Source organism: Pseudonaja textilis, chromosome 8 (genome assembly GCF_049901715.1).
Source record: "Pseudonaja textilis isolate UNSWEBS1 chromosome 8, rPseTex1.2, whole genome shotgun sequence".
Taxonomy (NCBI): domain Eukaryota; kingdom Metazoa; phylum Chordata; class Lepidosauria; order Squamata; family Elapidae; genus Pseudonaja; species Pseudonaja textilis.
The window spans coordinates 11,118,963-11,137,436 of NC_141997.1; the positions used below are offsets into that span (position 1 = coordinate 11,118,963).

The 18,474-nt window shown below is 34.8% G+C and overlaps 1 protein-coding gene across 6 annotated transcripts in view; it reads right to left on the bottom strand.

Moving 5' to 3' along the window:
* FRMPD4 (FERM and PDZ domain containing 4) overlaps positions 1-18,474 on the bottom strand; it is a 197,481-nt gene that overhangs the window by 15,249 nt on the left and 163,758 nt on the right. For all 6 annotated transcript variants that reach the window (XM_087938333.1, XM_087938334.1, XM_026714290.2 and 3 more), the window contains 4 exons: positions 13,417-13,462; positions 5,736-5,840; positions 4,233-4,340; positions 1,931-2,062 (listed from right to left, as the gene is read on the bottom strand). In XM_087938333.1, coding sequence (XP_087794459.1) covers positions 1,931-2,062; positions 4,233-4,340; positions 5,736-5,840; positions 13,417-13,462 — 391 coding nt within the window. The remainder of the gene's footprint in view (positions 1-1,930; positions 2,063-4,232; positions 4,341-5,735; positions 5,841-13,416; positions 13,463-18,474) is intronic.

Sequence of the window (18,474 nt, forward strand, 5' to 3'; positions counted from 1 at the left end):
CAAAAAGGATAATTTAAAAAATGGAAAGACACATAACTAAGACAGAGTATCTGCAGATAACCCGAATATGAAGTCAGGAAAGACTCAGAATGAATAAAGACTTCCAAGACCAGACTAGGGACTGATCATCATGAAGATTAGAATTCTAGGAATGACCTCCAATCCTCATGGGACTCTGCTATCCATCAGACATCTTGCATTGCTGCAACACCAGCAGCAGGTTGAGGCATAATTTGCAGAATGTCACAATACAAAAGAAAAACCAAGCAAAGGTCCTACTAGTAAGTGAGCTTCTAAGAATCTCATAATGCTGCATCTAGAATATTTCATATTTCTTAATGATAAATAAATGAAATCACTCAGAACTTTTGTCTGCAGCTTCAATTACCAAAATAGATGGATTATACTTTTCCGAATAAGACATCACATTTTGTTTAAAAAGATTCCGGATAATTAGAGATGTACACGAAATGGGGAAAAACTGCTTTGAACTTGGAAGAGGTTACTCCAGATGTTCTGCCAGATTGGGTCAGCCACAGGTTAACAGAAACAAGGCCCATAATGTTTTGATTGTCCTGAGTTTTGGATAAAAGAAAACCTGGATAGTGTGAGTAAGGTAAAGATTTTTGTATCTTCTCTCTACCCTCTCCTCCTTTTCCTATAGTCAATATGTCACCCATATTTAAACTTCCCAACATCTGAATTTCATCCCTACCTTAATCGCCAAACTGACTTTACTGCTATCATCCTTGTCTCAGCAGAGCACTCACTTGCCCGCATGTGATTGAGCTATCCAATATCCCTCCCCTAAGTTCTCTTCATTTCTTCTTCCAATGTCCTCAAAGTACTTCTGCCAGGAATAACTGTTTCAGTGGCTGTTTCAGTGACTGCTTAAAGCAGAATAGTCCAATTTAAAGATTAAAAAAGAAAGAAATGTATATTTCTCTTTGGACATGCACTGTCCAAAATAATTATTCCAGTTGGTTTATACATAAAATATTTTTACTTTTCTATGGGGAACCCTTTTAGAATTGCTGGCAATAAAATGAGGTGAATAGGGGGAAACTCACAGATTGCTTTAACTCTGAAACTTCTATGGTGTGTATGTGGGCTGTGTGTGAGCATGAAAAACAATAACTAATAATGAATAGGTACAAATGGCTATTCAAAAAATTTAGTTGGCAACTTCTCAACCTTCTCATAAAAGTCATCATGAAAGTATGGGAGCTAAAACCATGATAAGCCTGGAATGTTTGGGAAAAAGTATTTTAAATGATGAAATAATCTAATAACAATATACAGTACATGGAAAAGGGATTTAAAATACTGCAAATAATAACAAAAATGGAGTGGCTCCATTACATTTTGCAATTGTATGTATCAATGATACAGGAAACTTTGTGTGGACAGAAGGAGAATGGACCAAATATCAACATAATCTAGAAACTGATGTTTTACAACCAGTGAGGAAATTGAAAGTGAAAAGATTGGATATTTCAGCAATGATGAAATATGAGGATATTTCATTCAATTCTAAAGTACTTACAAGAAGAAATATAAAAGTTTTAGAATAACTAACACATTCAACTATTATTGAATATTATTGAAAAAATTGTAGGGAAATCTCAAACATGCAATGCATGCAAAGAAACTTAAGAATTATTCTGAGCTAGAAAAATTTGTAGAACCTTCAATAAATACTGCTGTACAGGTTTTTTTCTGCTCAGACTATTTCTACTTATAGGAATATCTATCATGATATTCCTGCTTAATTTAAATTCTGCCTCTTATAAGATATTTAAATGGAAGGGTTCTAGAAATAATATCAATAACAGTACTGCTTTCTAAAAATCATTTCAAAGGTCATTTTTTTTAACCAACTGCAGCTTAAAAATCCATATTACACCTATAATTGATTTATTAAACAAACCTGAGTTAGTGCCTCTTGTTCATGGAGCAAGAGAAGTTTAGTTCCAGACCCATCTGTTTTCTGTTCCAGCATCAGAGAAAAATGTTCAATACACTTGATTGAGAGTTTTTCTTGAAGGGTTAAGATGACATCCTTTATGATACAAGATTAAAATGAAAAAGGAGAAATGAGATAAAAACAAAGACCTAGAATTCATAGTTTTGTAGATTCTCTGTTGAGTGCGAGCAACTGGTATGTATGAGCTGTTAATTTTCCATAGGAGAACAATATGTTTATTCACATGATGTATCACGACTTTTTCCCCCCTTTGCTAAAACAAGTAGTGGTGGGTTTGGCCAGCATGTGATGCATCCAGCCTATGGGCCATGAGTTTGACACCCTGATATAGAAGCTTCCGTTGAATTCTATATGACGTTTTTTCCCTTACTTTTAGTCATGTCAGATTCTCTGAGACTGCTTGGACAAGTCCCAACTGTTTTCTTGGCAAGGTGTTTCAGAAGTGGTTTGCTGTGGCTGAGAGGAAGTGAGTAGCCCAAGGTCATTCATCTGGTTTTGTACCCAAGGCAGGAAAGAGCTCATGACCTTAATCACTATACCAAACTAGGCCTCAGTATGTCCTGTTTTTTTAAAAAAAATACAGGACAGCAGCCTTAGGTTTCAATGAGTGGAACAGAAATGACACTGGAGTTCTGAGCAAATATGCATCAGATTTACTTTATGTTTCATCAAAAACACTGGGACATTCCATCTAACATTTTCTATAGTTTGGACCAAATCTTGTGCATAGCTCAGAAACACCACCCATTGAGTTCAAGCTTTTATATCTTGTAATAAAATTCTATGTATACTATCTGCATTAATAGGTAAGTTTCATTTAATTTAATTGGTTATTTCCAGGTAGGTTACTGGAAATGACGTTGCTCACAATGACTATTAAGTTCATCAGGGCTGACATTTATTTGTTTTTTTTTTCAAACTTTCAAATAAGTGTGTTGGTTGTTTAGCTTCTCCAGTGTTTGCAGATTGACAGTGGTACTTCCCATACAGGTATTCCTTGCTTAACAACCATTTGTTTACTGTTTGAAATTACAACAGTACTGAAAAAATTAACTTATAAATACTTACAACCATTGCAGTGCACCCAAGGTCATATGATTTGAACTTTTCCTGCTGTCTTCAGAGAAGCACAGTCATGCGATATCTTGTTTAATGACCACAGTAATTCACTTAACAACTGTGGCAAAAATAGTTTTAGAACTGGGTGCATTCATGTTTTGCTTTGGTAATGCCTACATCACTTAACAACAAACTTTCCAGTCCCCACTGTAGTTGTGAACCAAGGACTACCTGTACACTCAAAATAAAAGAGGTCATTCTCAAATACATGGAAATACAACTATTCTGTTTTTGGCTCCAGGGTTTTCATATTACCATATTACCAAAACCGATAGGGAGTAAAGACAAAGAAAAGTACCTGTACTCTGAAAAGTAGCAACACTTTACTAACTTTACTGCAATTGTATTGGACTTAGCAGATTACCTAAACTGTGCTTTGGCACGTTATACCACGTTGATAAAATAAAGATTTTGTAAAGTAGAAGCCAAACTACAGTATGTATTTTATATTGTAATGCTCAGTAGCAGTCAAGCATAGGTATTGAAAACTCATAATCTTAGCAGGGCTGGATCTTAATTGGGAATTGAACTTTTTTTCTGAATCAAATAATATTTGAGAAGTGGATGCTTTTATATTGGGAATAGATGAATGAAAGGCCTAATGGAGAATTTTGAAAAATAGCTCAGAATCAAGCAATAGCAACCTCCTTCTATTATGGATAGATGCTATCACCTGAATCTGAGTCAAACCAAACTTCAAGGTGGATATCTTTCATTGCAACTCTTCAGGCAGGGCTCCCTCCCTTCCCTTGTGCTTTGACGTGATATTGTCAAAGTGAAAGTTTTATGGAATGTGTGAAAAACATTGAACTGTATTATAAACAATGACAATTTTCAAACAGCAGTAAGGATTGCACCATCTTCTCTAGCAATTTCATGTAGTAGATAATGTGGGGAAATTGCAGATTGGATATATATTTGTGTGGTCTTTTCATATTACTAAATTTGTATTTCCATTTCATGGTGTTATTTATATGATGGGAGATAAGTGAAATAATCAATGAACAAGGATTAAAACCCCCACAAAATTTTATAGATATAATATTTTCTTATTTTAAAATATTATAGAGATTTCATATAATTGTGTGTTTAAAAAGTATTCATTTTTCCGAGAAAAAGAGCTTACCTTTATAGAAGTACTGCAATCAAAGCGAAAAGATTTGGTTTGCCCATTTTCAAGATATACTTTCAGAACATTTGGCATAAAAAGAAGTGAATTATCTTTAACTGTTTCCTATTCAAAGAATAATAATTGTGATGAGAATTATCATATTGTCTTAAAAATTAATCTAAATTTTATAGAAAATCATAATATGACTCAACAAAAGCCTTATGTACACAGAACCTGAAATGTATTGAATCTCACAAAAGAAAATAATTAATTCTGCATTAAAGTTAATATTGAATGATTATTTTCACATAAAGGTTTGACTTACAAACTATTCTTCAAGAGGATAAAATTCTAATACCCTGATTATAGTTTAGGTAATTCATGAGCTTGAACCTTGGATGGAATTTGTTTTCGTAAAGCCTGGATTTACTTCAGAAACAGTATCCCTCATGCCATGGCATGCTATTGTATAAGAAACAGTTTTTAAAATAGAAATCATATATCATGGAATTAAAAAAACAGAATGAAAAATCCCAAATATTTGCAATCGAGATGCTGTTCTATCCTTCTGAATATTCCAAGTTCACCAGTGACAATAAACTCCAGAGGGTCCAGTCATTGCAATGATCCAGCATGCCAACTCACTCTCTTTTAAATTGCAAAAAACAGTTCAGTGAGAAGCAAGGGAAGAAGAATCATTAATGTATTTGTATTTTTCACAGGAGTGAGCAAGGGCAAAATCGAGGAGCTGAAATCCAAAGATATCAGAATTGAAATGGCATTCTTTCAAGCGAAGCATGTATAAATTTCTGTACCAGTCAATGATTCTTATGAATTATTTATAGTGAGCTGTTGTTTACTTTGCCAAGAACTAAACACTTCATTGTGCCCTTGGTTTCATAACTCATTTCTTTAAATTATTAAAATGTCTCAGAAAAAAACCACCTTTCTGCTGTACTTTCTGAAATATTTTATTACTCCAGAAAATCTACTCTGAAGATGTTGCATGCCTATAGCACTCAACAGTCCCTCAACAATTTTTGAAATAATAAAAGATAATCTCTTAGGGATAGTGATTTTCACCACTATGTTAATTACATGATAGAGTCCTCTCAGAAGTGATTCAATTTTTAATTTGTTTCTTTGAAAATGCAATGACCACACGTGTTGTAAAATAATGTATTTAAAAAATGATACCTCATACAATGATCATTGTAATTAACGCTCCAGTATACTGTATAACATGTTCACATTAAATGTGTGTGATTTAACATGAAAGCAAACAGTCATTTAACATAAAGTCATAGAACATAAAGGTAGTGGTGATTGTACCTTGTCTCTGATTTCACACATTTGAATGTCCTTGTGTCTTTTGTGTTTGTGCAGTGTGACTTTCACATCAGTAATAAATATATTACTCATGCATGCATGAGACAACACACTTACTTAATTTTTTTGCAAAATGAATGAATGAATCCCATTTTTCCTAGTTAAAACAAGGCTTAAAATTGCACTTACTGAAACTTGGCCATTAACAATGACCTCTTCTGAGAATCGAACTTTGACAGGATTGGACTTCAACCTGGCCTTTTTGGCAGCACTGATAAATGCTGACTTAGGGGACTGGAAAAAGAGGAACGAGAAAAGAAAGAGATCATTTGACTGGTACTTAACTCTGAACCTTTTGTATAGTAAAGCTAATAAAAAATACTTGACTCATTCTTGCCATATATACGTTAATGCTTTTCAGTGTGCTATTTTGTGAAGAAGGGATATAAAAGCAATCCATGTTGTCCTCTCCAAAATATGAGATATAAATAAATACAAATATAAAACCTGATGTGGCCCATCATATCTGTTATTATATCTGGACGAACAAATATGTTGGAAGTCAGTGTGTATTTTCCACAAATTCAATTTCAAAGATGAAAAAATAATGCCTGTGAAAAACACAGGAGTTTTGTTGAGGGAACATACCTTTTGGTATATTTTGTTTTGTATCATCCAGATGGCTAGAAATGTCGCCCTCATTTCCATACATGCAAAGAGAGAAAAAAACTTTTCTAAGAGAGAAAAATGGGAAAAGTAACCCTTTATGGGAGCTTAAGGTACCAACTCAGCTCTTAAAAAAGCTTGTCTCTCAAATAGGGATCCTGGCCTCACCCACTTTTGGAATGTGGTTCTGGGCATGTTACGCCAATGAAAATTGGGAATCATGGGTCAATGTAAAGCTGTTACATGTCTTTTTGCAATAATAATTCCTGACTTATAGCTTAAAAAATACATAGACGTGTGTGTGCTCAGAGTCACACAATTTCTCTATAGTTATTCTGCACTGCAATTAAAGTTAACAAAATTATTATGTAGATAATTCTTTAAACATAGAAATATGTTAAAAATATAAAGGACTGCACCTAATGTTTTAGTAGAATAAACAGTTTGTAGTAGTACAGGTAGTTCTCAACTTACAACAGTTCATTTAATGACTGTTCAAAGTTACAACAACACCGAAAAAAGTGACATGATCATTTTTCACACATTGCAGCATCACGTGGTCATGTGTTCAAAATTCGGAAGTGTGGCTGCTGACTCTTATTTATGACAGTTGCAGTGTGCCGCAGCCATGCGACCTTCTTACAAGCAAAGTCAATGGGAGAGTCAGATTCACTTAACAACTGTGTTACTAGCTTAGCAATTGCAATGATTCACTTAACAATTGTGGCAAGAAAGGTCATAAAATGGGGCAAACCTTACTTAAATGTTTCACTTAGCAACAGAAATGTTGCTCAATTATGGTCATAAGTCGAGGACTATCTGTATTTGCTAGCATACTTTTAAAAACATAGTTGACACAGACTCGCAAGGCAGAGTTATCTCCATGGCTGGAGATCTTTGGTGCCTCTATGTAGACACAAGATTTACAATTATTGGTTATATTTAACGCTAACCTCACAAACGTAATGTTTTCTTTAATGTTCCATTGTTCATATGTTCAAATTAAATAATATCAGTCATAAAAGCCAAATGGATTTGTGAAAACAATTTTCTCAATTGCTTTAATTTTAATTAATATGTTTAATTTCTTCATATCTGCAATGTGATATAAGAGTAACCATAAATTTATAAACTGACTGTAATTTCTTAGAATAATATAGTCTGGCTAAAATCCTTTGCTATTAATGAACTAAGCAGAAAGCATTTATTTCTGCAATATATTTATCAAGAAAACTAGAGTATTTATACATTCCATAAGAGATGGTATATAATAAAACAGCATAATGATTTGTTTTTTATGAGCAAAAATAAAACAAAAGCATGCTAGAAAAAAATACTTCTGCACTGATCTATGATGCCTTTCCCTAACATGGAGGCAAACTGTCAATACAATATGAACATGCCAAGTAAAAGAAGTACCGTATTTTTCGGGCCGTAAGATGGGATTCAAATTATTTTACTACCAGTTCTGTAGGCATGGCCTGGTGGCTGTGGCAGGGGCAGGATACTGTAATATCCCCAGTGAGAGGCGGGATTTGCTGGTTCTCAAAATTTCCACTACCAGTTCTCCAGAACTGGTCAGAACCTGCTGAATCCCACCTCTGCATAAGATGCTCCAGACTATAAGGCACACCTAGCTTTTGGGGAGGTCAGCTGTTCCAGGCTGCGGGGATCACTGCTGCCCATTGCCACCTCCATGCGCCCCATTTTTGGTCTCTGTGCGTCCCATTTTCGGCCTGTTCCAGGTGGCAGGGATCACTGCCGTCACCTATACCTGCCCCTGGAACAGCCCCAAAACCGGACATGCGGAGGCTGAAATGGGGTGCGCAGAAGTGGCAATAGGTGGCAGAGGCAATGAACAGCACCGGCGCCAATGGGTGGGGGTGATCCCTGCAGCCTGGAACAGCTGATTGGTGGTATTCTGGGATGCAGATCCAACTGACAATCAGCTGCACATGCTAAATCAGGCTGTACTGAAGCTGACCAGGCTGTCTGCTGTTTGCTGCAAGGAGGCAAATTGCTGGGAGGCAGAGGCTGAAGGGTGGGGGCTGGGGGGTGGGCAGGGTTTTGGCAACATTTGCTCTATAAGACGCACAAACATTTCCACTCATTTGGGGGGGGTGTTGCATCTTATAGTCCGAAAAATATGGTATATAGCTGATTAAACCACTGTGAGGAACTTTTATGCATAAACTTATAAACTTCATACTACCAAAACATTAATCTACCATAGGTTTGCTTCATCATGACCAATATACATAAAACCAATATACAGAAGAATTGATTTGTCTTCTACTTCCTTTTATCTTCTTTTATTTCTTACCTTGGGGAAAAAAACCCTTGAAGTTCCTTTTATGTCATATTTGAAGAAATTTGTGTGTGTGGTTTTTTTTTAAACCCTTATATAAAAACAAAACAGAATATTTACCCTCTTCTAGCTGTACCACAAAAACCACAAACTGAAAAGTAGAAGCTCTATAGCAGGGGTGTCAAAGTCACATCATCATAGCGGTGTCATGTGATGTATCGGGACTTTTTCTCCTTTACTAAACCGGGCATGGGCATGATCAGTGTGTGACGCATCCAGCCTGCAAGTTTGACAACCCTGATCTATAGATTTTCCAACTTAACTTGGACAAGTAAGCACTTCATCACTGAGATGAGCAAATCAAATGCTGGTAGAGTCTATTATTTGCTCCCATATATGGCAACAGCAATAGCATAGATGACAAGCAACTCTACCACTATTTCATCCATTCACAAAGCTGACAGACTCTGCAATCCATCACATTAATGCTAAACACTGTTTCTTTATTTGACATTGTAGTCATCTTGGTAGGATAGGGATTACATGTGCGTGTGTTTTGTGTATGTGTGTATAAATTTAATAAGGTCTATATTAAACAATATTGCCAATACTACTGTTTCATCCCCTGAAAGACCTTCATAGTTATCCAGAATTACATTTTACCAGGTCAATAATTCAAATTTATCTCTGAATCTAAATACATAGCACAATAGAGAAATTATCTGATTGGCAATATGCTTAAACTTTTTAAAAAGGCCATTGTAGTTGTAACCTATTTACAAAACAATTGTTTGTAATAATCAAATAATTCCCACAAAAGTGAAGCTTTAAACTGCTTCAAATGATTAAGCTCCTAACACATTTTCTTATTAGTATAGATGGCATTCAAATTAACCTATGAATGATTTATTGGATACATCAGAACCACAAAAGAGGAATATTTGGCTTTGCTTATAGTGAAAATGAATGAAGCAAAACTAAACTAACAGACAGTAAATGAATTATATTCAATGTACATCTAGTATGCTTTAATGCTGTTTACGTATCTAGTTTTAACAAAGCATAAACTCAAGCTTTATATAATATCCCATACTATCAAAGCTGTATAGCTTTATTCCTATCCCATATTCCTTATGTATTTGCTTTATAGAACAAATTGGGATTATATTTTAATTAATATTATATCTTAAATAATAAAGATGATGCAGTCTTCAGTTCAGAAAAGAGCAGCCCCAAATAATTCTCAGATCTAAAATATTGTTATATTGGTGACAATAGCTTTTCCCTCCCACCATTAACTTTACCAATAGTCTCTTGTATTCTTTTTCTCTCTACTACAATTCTGATACTGTTGGCTCAGCAGGTGGGTTTTGAGGGATGTGGTTGGCACACTTGTGTTGTGGCCCACCAGATTCGGACAATGAGGAGGTTGGGGAGGAACTTGGGCCAGTTCTGGAGCCAGTTGGGGAAGGCTCTGATGGATGGTCTGCATCAGACATAGAGATAGAGTCAGGACCACCTGACATTTTCCAGCCACCGGAGAGGCAGCTGCCTTTGGAGGCTGATATGAGTGAGGAGGAAGAACAGCTAGGGTCTGTTTCAGATGCACAGAGCTGTTAGGAGAGGAGGACAAGGAGTCGACTCGGGAAGCAAAGCACACGTGGATGCTGAATGGCCCCTCCCTGGCTGGGGAATAAATAGAAGGAAAGGGGAGTGGTTGCTGTAGGAGACAAGAGTTTGTATTTCTGAAGATTTTGCTCATTGTATTTCGTGCCACAGAGACTGCTTGCCAGAACTTAATTTTCAGCCTTTTGGCTGGGAGCTCACAGCTGGGATAAGGACTGTTACTGCAGTTAACTCTTTGAAAGAATATTGCCTGGACTTTTCAGTGGGTGAATGCAATTAATTCACAAAAGGTAAATAAAGAGGGGTTTTTCTTGACAAGGAGTCTGTTTCTTGCTTCTGCTAAGGCTGGGTCAGAACAACTTGTGCATCTACTTTAACTAGCACTCCTAAAGGCTATATGATTGTTGCTCTTTTATGTGTGATTACTGAGCTAATCAACTTGGACATTTGAATGTATATATAAATGCAGATATGCATATAAATATGTATGTATATAAATCTCTCTCTATATATGTACACAAATGCATACATCCCATTAAACCACTAGGCAAATATTGTGGTACACCAAAGTTACTTGGGAATGTTCTCTCCCTTATCTAAACTGATGTGTGCCTGTATAATTCCAATGTATTGGGTGTTATTTTTTGTTAATTGACTGGATACCTTATCTAATACTTTCACTGTGTGATTCAGCATATTTTGAGGTTGGTTTATTTTTTTGTTCCATTCTTAAGAGAAGTGCCATACTTCCCATCCACCTCCCCGCCTGTACAAAAATAAAAATGGAAGGCATAACATGGAGTCCCACTATATTACTAAATATCTCCTAATCCTTACTGGTCCTGGTAGATCATGTGTATTATTAAATTCAGTAATAAATACAAAGATTACAAAGAAATCTGGAAGAGTATCACACTTGGCATATTCCACCAAAGGAGTCATTGGATTGGACAAACAGATAGGACTCACTAAACTTTTGTTTTAGCCAGACTATCAGGAACTAAAACAGAGGTTATCAGTTTTGTTATTTAATGTTTTAACTCGGTGTGTTTCACAGTTTTTAAAATGATTTTATTGGGAGCTGCCCAGAGTTGTCTGAAAGGATAAAGGCTATGAAAATATTTTAAATAAATAAAATAAACAAATAAGCTATCTAAAACAGGTTTAGATCACAAAAGAATTCCAATAAGGTTCAAGAGAAGACCAATGTCAAGGTAACTCAGGTCTGGATCCAATTAGCAATTATTTCATAACCTCTTTGAACGAATTCATAATTTTATGCTAAAAGTCTTACCTATTTATGATTACTTGAAAAGATTTAGGAAAGGACAGATCAGAATGAAATAATTAAATTACTATTCCTTGCAGGCACTAATCTGATTTTTTTTTTAAAAAAACTGCATGTTAATCTATAGATGCTGAAAAATGTGAGGATTTTATTGTTGCTTTTACCATGTTTTGCAAATGGCTTGTATTGAAGAAAAGCTCAGTAGAGTAATTTGGATTTTTAAACACCTTACACTACCACACAGAGCTGATTTCACTAATCTATGAAGCACTGAGTAATGAATGATGTTAATATAATAAATACCTATTGGCAACATATGACAACTCAGTTTGATACTTAGTTTGTAACACAGTGAAGTATCTTAGCTTTTAAAATCAAATAACAGGTCAATTTGAGTAATGTGTCAGCATTCTAGTTCTCTGAAATAAATACACAATGAATGCCGTGATAAAAAATACTATCCAAGCAAGCTTTAGGCCAAGAACAAAATTTACAACATTCCATTCTGACTAAGTTTAGCAATATAAACAGGTCATCAAAGTACCCAGATGTTGTTCATTAATAATAAGTGGGAAATAAAGCTTCTGATATGAACATAATATTAATTTAATTCCAATGCCCATTAATTTTAATTTTTATCTTTATTTTAATTATTAACTGAATTATTTTGCTACAACAGAAAGTAAAGGAACAAGTCACAAACAAGCCACAAACAGATCTATACTTTCGCAGTAATTCAATGCATATTTGATTTATTTCCTTCTGCTGGCCTTAGTTACCTGGGAAAAATAAGTATAGAAGAATGTTTCATTTTAAATAGTGTGATAATGGTAGACTAGAAAGATATGATATTACTCATTCAGGAAAATTTTACATAATCGGGTCTGTGGTCCAAGTTTCTTTTGATGTTTTCCTTGCAGTATTAAAATTACTCTTTTTTTCATAGTGTTCTTAAATTTCCATAAGGAAAAAAATATGCTCAGCACTTAAATACAGTAAATCTAAAGAATCCAAAACAAATCCAGCATTTTATTTCATGATCAGAAATGGCACAGCACCTAAGGATGTCACTGTATTGCAACTTGGGTAGATCTGATGTTCTGAAAATCGAAAATGATACATATCCAGACATTTAGCTTTCTGCAATTCTCTCACAAGCTTCCATTCCATGGTTTTTATGAAGGGCAGAAATATTTAAACTTATTTTATATAAATAGTGGAATAAAAATCTTTTAAATTGTGGACCACTCGCCTGCAGATAAACAGTCCCCACCACTAATTGCAGTGTCATTTTTGCTTTACAGTATTTCTTATTAAATGTTTAGCTAGGATTTTAGTCTCCTGGAGCTAGCTCAGAAGGAATAATACCCTATTGCTCTAAAAAAACCCTTACGGATTAAAATCAACCAAAAATGTAATAAAGGTGTTTCTCTATCATAATATATATTATTTAAACAATACAGCCAAAAGACAAACAGAGGTAGATGCAAGAATTTTGTACTGACTCATCAGTACCTACATTACAATAACACAGTTTAACCATATTATTGTAATGTAAGTACTGATGAGTCATTACAAAATGCTTCCATCTACCTCTGTTCATCTTTTGGCTGTATTGTTTAAATTATTAAAAGGGACTAATTGTTTTAAGTACATATTATATTAGAATTATAATAATTGAAACAAAAAGGGAAAAGACTGGTTTATAACTTTGACAATTAAAAAACCCCTGAACAATATTCAGCCTCTTTGTCTTTAAGAACGAAGTTCGTGCATGTTGGAAAATATCCATCTTTTCAATTACTAATGTACTGTTCCACTTTTGCCTAGAATAGTATGTCTTAATTTGATTTATCTTAGAAAATACAACTCATATTTCACTTGTGCTTTTGATTATGCAGATAAGAAAAAGCAAGAATAAGAAGAGAAAAGCAATAAATGTTGCTTGGAAACTTTTTTTAAAAAAAAATAGTGCTACTTACAGGATAAGGCTGAATAACAGTAAGGAGGATTGATTCTTTGCAGCTCCTGTAAATAAAAGAGATGAGAATGCCTATTTGTATTTCATGTTCTTGAGATAACATCATTTTATTTGTAGATGAGAAAATTGCTATTTCACAATGGCATGTTTATTGCAGCACAAGAGTTTTGAAAACATACATTTCATTGATTTCCCCCTTTAAAACAGGGTGCTAATTTGCTAGTCAGAATGAGAGTAATGCTGATCAAGTAAATATTGAATTCATCCTTAATTGTCATCAGTAAATTTACTTAAGGCAAATGCATAAAGTAGAGTTGAGACATCCCACATATTACCTGAAATACCATTAGCTAGGGGCCACTCGTGTGGATCCCAGAGGCTTTATCTTGCAAGGTTACTTTGGATCAGTTTGAGCCTATGGTTCCTAAGGAATTAGACAGTGCTAGCTGCATCACTTGTAAATTAATTCTTTGCCTGTAAGGATCTGACAGACAGCAGAGTACAAATAATTGTTAATGGGGATGAGGCTTCCATTGACTTTAATGAAGTGAGAGTATGCTTAATTATCAAAAAGCCTCCCTCATTCTGGCTATTCTGAATAATTTTCAGAATTCAGATCTGGCTATGAATGGAAACTGTGTTTGTCACTCTAGCAGATGACCTTGGTGAAACCTGGATATGAAGTTTTCATTTCACCAAGGTCATCTACACAAGAGTGACTCTTCCTGGTACTGCTGAATATTTCAGCTGCATTCAGTACCATTATCAGGCAAGGATTAGGAATGGTGGCATTGTGCTGCAGTAGTTCTCCTCATTCTTGAATGGAGTAGTCATTGCTTGCAGTCAGTGGTAATGGTCAGAAGTCAAGGTTTGGATTTGGTCCTGGGTCTCATCTACATAAAACTTATGGGAAATAATAAATATGGAGATGATACCCAGTTATAAATAACCATTCTGACCAGACAGGAGATGTAGCTTAGGTCCTGTCCTGGTGCTTGGTAACTATTAGGAGAATGCAAATTTAGACCAAATTGCACAAGATGAAGTGGCTATGGATTTGGAAGCCAACTATTTTCATAATGGGATTGGCTGCCAATTAGCTTCCAAGTGCAATTAAGGGTGATTGTTGCATTGAGAGAGAGATAAGGATTAGCCCCAGCTCAAGGAAGAATCTGCCCATCTGGGAAATCACAAAGATTTATGTAGAATTCTGCCATTGAAGGAATGTCATTTTCAGGGACCTTGCTTTTGATCAGCTCCCTGGGTATATGGGTGCCCCCCTGTTATTTTTATGAAAAGCCTTGTAAACCTAGCTGTTCCAGAAAGCCTTTGGTGAGAGGACAGAAGGGAAGGTAATGTGATAATATGGGAGCAGTTATATGCAAATGTCTTCTAACTGTGGTTGACTTTTTTAATCCTACTACTGAAAACACAGTTTTGTAAGCAACTTAAAATCTTCTGAATGGAACAATCTGAGCAAATCAGTAACCAATCTACAGAGAAGAAAAGAATGAATAAAGATAAAATGTCTGTATTTTAGGCTTTATCATGTATAATTTCATACCCTTGCTGCACATTCCATAGCCCATACATTAAAATGGGTGAATACATGGTAATACCTTGGTTCAGAATTAAAAAATATAATGATCAGTGCTAAAAATAATAGAATATTCTACTGAATTAAGTCCAAATGATTAGAGTTGTAATGTACAGCTTTATACAGTAAGCATCATGTAAATTACTGAACACCAGTGGCTCCAGATACTGTCAGCTGATGCTCCTGTGGTCAGGTTATATACTGTAATCCATCAGGTCCACTTTCACTGAAGCAATCTATTTTGAACATAGAGCCACTTTTCTAGATAGAAATGTACTGTTAAAATACAAGATGTACATGTGGCTCTATTAACATTCTCTAGTTATAGAACTGTTCAAGTGTTTGCTGCAAAAATGCCAAACCTATTTATCATAACTATAAAATACTCAAAAGTATATTTATCCGACAAGTTTAACTTTCCATGTTTATGTCATACTGAGTAGTATAAATCTGACTACTTTAAAAAATGATATATGAATGTATGCAGGCATTTTAAAATAAATTGGATATATGACAGTCCATTGGGAAACAGAGTAGTAAAGCAGTAAAACTACAATTTGGAAGTGCTTCATATTATCAAGTGATTTAACAAACACGTGGATAAATGCATTTTTATTTGCCACATAACTTTTTCAAAGCCAGTATTTGTTTTATTACACTTATGGGATGTTTTTGTTTTATAAATTGGGGAAAGGTTAGTTGCCACTTGACTGTGATGAACTTTATTTTCAGTTGCACCTCTAATTTCCAATGCAATTAATTGTCTACTTCTGAGAGTTTTTACCTCGCTGAGTGAAAAGCAATTAATTTGCATACTGTGTTGTTCTGTTGCAAAAACATATCACCATGCCTGCATCAGACAGAATGAATGTGAAATTTTAAACCATTATTAATGAATAATCAGACTGAAGCAAGTGAGAATTAATGATACTTCCACATTTGCAACGTATCAGCTTTAAAACTCCATTTATTTCTGCATTCCTTCCTTCTTTTAAACAAGTCTGCAAAAATTAATAGGATGCAAAGAACAATTGTAATAAAAGTTCTACAAAATAGAGCTGCCTGTCTACATTTCCACCCAAGAAATGTACCAGAATAGTATATGTTTCTATTATTACTTTCTAGTTATAGGGAAAAGAAAACCAGGATATATACTTGATATACCACAGATGTAAAAATTCAAATCAGCAAATTTGTAGCTAATCACCCCTAGGAATTGAATTTCAAATGGTAGCCAAATTTCACAAAGCAAGCCAACATCCATCATCATATACAAGAAGGGGTTGAAGTTTTTTTTTAAAGTTTCACAGGAAAAATTAATTACAATGAAAACTTTCTATAGTTTAAAGTAGTGATGAAAAATATTTCTATCACCAATTTATACAGAGACAGGCCCTTAAATAGAGGACATTTTCAGCCTTTGACTGAATCCTAATAAGGATTTGCAGCTTCATACTGCTCCTGAATAGACATGTCCTACCTAACCAATTTTTGTTCTCTTCACATGTTTTATGGATGTAGCATTTCTCTGATTCAAGGCTTGAATCACAAAGGATTCAACGACCAGTGGTCTGGATGCCAGCATATTAATGTTGCTAGGACTAAAAAAAAATGTGTCTGATCTTATTTCTTCTTGATCTTCTCAGCTGAGGATTGTTCTTTAGCTAGTGGCATGATATCATTATAGTGAAAGTTTACTGAAAGTATATCAAAACAATCAAAAATTACCTTAGCAATGTAAGCAACAAAACATGGATTGGTGGATTTCCGATTTGAGCTTCTTCGGCGATGGACCGAAATCTGCAATCATGCGCAGTTTTGATCCATGCTCGCCACTGGAGCGCCCCGAGACGGCTGGTTTGGGGGCTAAGGCACCCCGTAGAGGTGGTGAAGAGGGGGGAGATCACCAGCAGGGTCGAGGAGAGCCGCATCTCTCCTCCCCAGCTGGCCATTATTCCCTTTCCCGAAGGCGGTTGCAGCGGTGGTCAGAAATGGCCACCTCAAAGAAGAACTTGACCGGAAAAGAATGTGCAGGAGGAAGATAAGAAGAGAAAGTTTTGGCTGACTGGGTCGAACAGAAAAAGCAACAACATAAGGCACCCTGGAATTTGAACTATAAAAAATGTAAAATGTAAAGTCAGCAAAATTGATTGGATGTTGGCATTCGAGATGTTAGCTTGTTTCTCCACTGATAATGTTTCTTCTATGGTTTTTTTTTGTGCCATGGGCGAAGCTGTTGCCGACGTAGTTGTTAACGTCAGGGTGACCTTTCTTCCAGTTTTCAGAGCTGTAGTTGTTGTGGAAGTCATTTCTTTTAAGATTTGTTTCTGTTGTACTATATTAATTATATTATCCCAAATTGACATTCTGTGATAAACTCTCTGTATTAGGATTGACCGGTATCTAATTACTTAATCTATCTATCTTCTGGATAGCTGTGCTCTTAACTGGTTACTGGAGTATAAGTACTTATATATAAAAATATTATCACTGTATTATTTTAAATCCAAATTCTAAATCACATATATAATTTTGTAAGGTCTATGCTCAGCCTCTATACATAACTTCACATACATACATACATACATACATACATACATACATACATATATATAATATCCAATAATATTTAAATATTATAAATAAATGTGTGTATTTATCTAATCTTATTTTAAATATTCTTAAACACAAACAGTATTACATTCATCCCCAAGTGGATTAATTGTGATCACACAATAAATTATAAATTAATACATAAAATCCTATAATTATTAATTAAAAAATATTTAATGTTCTTACTATTTTCCCTATATATCTAATCAAAGTATAACTATCACTATTATTAATTAATCAATTAAATCAATTAATTCAATTATTTAACAATCAGTTACAACAATCAATTTTCCTTTCCCCAGTATACATATTTATAATCATTATAAAGAGAGAATAAAGGAGAGATAGTTCATCATAGCACCAGATGATGGGGAAAAAAGAAGAAAAAAAATTGAGCAAATGTATACAGAAAAAAGGGAGTTAAAAAAAGGGGGGAAAGGAATTTTGAAGTAAATTTTTAGTTTTCCGTTTCTAAGTTTGAGAGGTTTCACTCCAAATGCACTGGAAATGGGGAGGTAAAAAATGCCGAGTAGTGACTGCAATTACACGGTATCTCCACACATTTGGAAGCTTCCACTTTTACTTTTTGTCTTAGCGTTCCTAAATTCAATTTTCCTGATTTTCTTCAGATGGAACCACCTCCTCAATTAGATCAGTATGCTCCTTAAAGTGCTGTTAAGTGGTTTATATCAGTTATATTGTTAAAATAGCTCAGGGTTTCTAAGTATCGCCTGTGGTGCCACACAGCCTCTGTTCCATTAGCTCTGAACTTCTTCCCATCTCCGCTTTAATAAAGTCTTTCAGAATAAAAATCAAACGAGATAGTCCAAATCCTCCACAACTTCCAGG